This window comes from Loxodonta africana, chromosome 4 (genome assembly GCF_030014295.1).
Source record: "Loxodonta africana isolate mLoxAfr1 chromosome 4, mLoxAfr1.hap2, whole genome shotgun sequence".
NCBI lineage: Eukaryota > Metazoa > Chordata > Mammalia > Proboscidea > Elephantidae > Loxodonta > Loxodonta africana.
In genome coordinates this window covers 86,602,668-86,605,082 of record NC_087345.1, presented here as the reverse complement: position 1 = coordinate 86,605,082, position 2,415 = coordinate 86,602,668, and the positions used below count along the sequence as shown (strand labels likewise).

Genomic DNA, 2,415 nt, shown 5'->3' with positions numbered 1-2,415 from the left:
ATCTTCACAACCTGTAAATAAGAGCCGTGCTCTCTGACCTGCTGATCTAGGGTTCGCCAGCTCCTGTGGCTACATGCATCAGGAGGAGCCTCTATCCAATGACTTGAGACTTTCCAGCCTCTACAACTGTGTAAGCCATTTGCTTGATACAAATCTCTCTGTTTATGTGCTTTACAGGTTTTGCCTCTCTAGAGAACCCAGCCTAAGACAGACAGGTCCTGTTTCCATCAAGAAAACACAATCAGTGATATAATTTTGATTTAATATTTTGTTGAACACCAATTAATCCATATGTTCTACATTTGAATTAAGCACAAAATACAAAACAAAAAAGAAAACAAGTTCATTTATCTTCTATTGCTCATATCTTGAGTTATATTTACTCTTTTGGCTAATAAATGAAGAGTTAAAGGATTAATTTTTTTTAAAGCCTCAAGTAAACCCAATTCTCTTGAATTAAGCTTTAGATTTACCTATGCATGAGCTACAAAACCAATAGTTCAAAGATGAAAATTGAGATAGAAAGACTAAGAAGGAAAATTTAAACAGGTAGGGAAGTGGTGAAAAATAAATCATGGTAAAATTTGGAAGAAATAATTGAAAATGTCCCTAAGAAGCAGAGTCTTTGTTACACATGAAGTAAAATAAGCAAATATGTTAGTCATTTATTTTGCTATATATGTATTTTTCATTCAATTTATTGTTTTGTCATTCAGATGTAGGATATTTTCAAAATAAAGGGTTAAGAAAGATTCAGGGTTAAAAATCTTGCTTCAGATTGTTTTTTTGAATCTGCTTTTATATTTAAAACAATACATAGAGCCTTTAGTCTTATTGCAACATTTTTGTTTTTAATCATAATTCTTTCCTTTAATATATCTGAAGTTCATGATGAGAAACCAAACGTCAGTGATAGAGTTCATTCTTCTTGGATTGACAGATGACACCGAGCTTCAGGCTGTGCTTTTCCTTTTTCTGCTTCTAACTTATGTCTTAAGTATTATGGGAAATTTGACCATCATCATTCTGACCCTGCTGGATTATCGCCTCCAGAGTCCTATGTATTTCTTCCTCCGGAATTTTTCCTTTCTGGAAATTTCTTTTACCTCTGTCTTTGTTCCCAAAATGCTAGTCAATATCGTAACTGGAGACAAGACTATTTCCTTTGCTGGTTGCTTCACTCAGTATTTTTTTGCCATCCTTCTCGGAGCCACTGAATTTTACCTTTTAGCCACCATGTCCTATGATCGCTATGTTGCCATCTGTAGACCCCTGCATTACATGACCATGATGAGTAGGAGACTGTGCATTCAACTTGTCCTATGTTCCTGGTTCTCTGGTTTGTTAGTTGTCCTTGTGCCACATATAATGACTCTCCAGCTGCCCTTCTGTGGGTCCAACATCATCAATCATTATTGCTGTGACTACACTGTACTGTTACATTTGTCCTGTTCAGACACATATTTCATAGGAATGATTGAGTTTTTCCTTACTGGGGCTACACTCATCTTTACCTTAGTTTTAGTGATTCTTTCCTACACATACATTATCAGGACAATTCTGAGAATCCCCTCTGTTCATCAAAGGAAAAAAGCTTTTTCTACTTTTTCCTCTCACATGATTGTGGTCTCACTATCTTATGGAAGCTGTATCTTTATGTATATAAACCCTTCTGTTGAGGATGCAGCCACTTTTAATAAGGGAGTGGCTGTGCTAAATACCTCAGTTGCCCCTCTGTTGAACCCATTCATCTATACCCTAAGGAACCAGCAAGTGAAAATAGCCTTCAAAGATATGGTCAGCAAGATACAATTTTTTTTCAAGAAAGTGAAACTATTTGAGGTACATCATTAAAACGAATAACAAAGAAATGTTTGGAAGACTAGAGGTGGACTTTATAATAATTTAACAATATTTTTTTCTACATTATCTCATTAATGTTCCTAATTGAACAGTGAACTATTTACCCAATTAAACTACTTTATCACCATCTCTACTGTTCTCAAAAATGTAAAGGTTTTGTGTGTATCTGTGTGACCTCTAACACTTTAGTTTTATTTTGCTTTATTTATACTTAACTTTTAAGAAAAGACTAAGGGAAGAGTCAGGATTAGGAATTTGACTTCTAGTAGTCAGTTTGTTATAACTTAATTTTTTAATCTTATCCAATATCATTATGGTCATCTCTATATTTGTAACTGAATAATTAAATTCACATTCCATATAAATATACTTTAGCTTTTAAATAATAACCAAAAAAACCAAACCCAGTGCGGTTGAGTCGATTCCTATTCATGGCGGCCCTACAGGACAGATTAGAACTTCCAGGGAGCACCTGGCGGATTCAAACTGCTGTCTCTTTGGTTAGGAGCCGTAGCACTTAACCACTATGCCATAATTTTTTTTTAATATATT

At 34.7% G+C, this 2,415-nt stretch overlaps 1 protein-coding gene across 1 annotated transcript; it reads left to right on the top strand.

Moving 5' to 3' along the window:
* The first annotated feature begins 808 nt into the window (after positions 1 to 808).
* On the top strand, positions 809 to 1,981 carry LOC100670770 (olfactory receptor 6C4-like). Its single transcript, XM_003405495.3, has one exon. The coding sequence runs from the start codon at positions 889 to 891 to the stop codon at positions 1,852 to 1,854; it is 966 nt and encodes a 321-aa protein (XP_003405543.2). The 5' UTR covers positions 809 to 888; the 3' UTR covers positions 1,855 to 1,981.
* Positions 1,982 to 2,415: the final 434 nt, after the last annotated feature.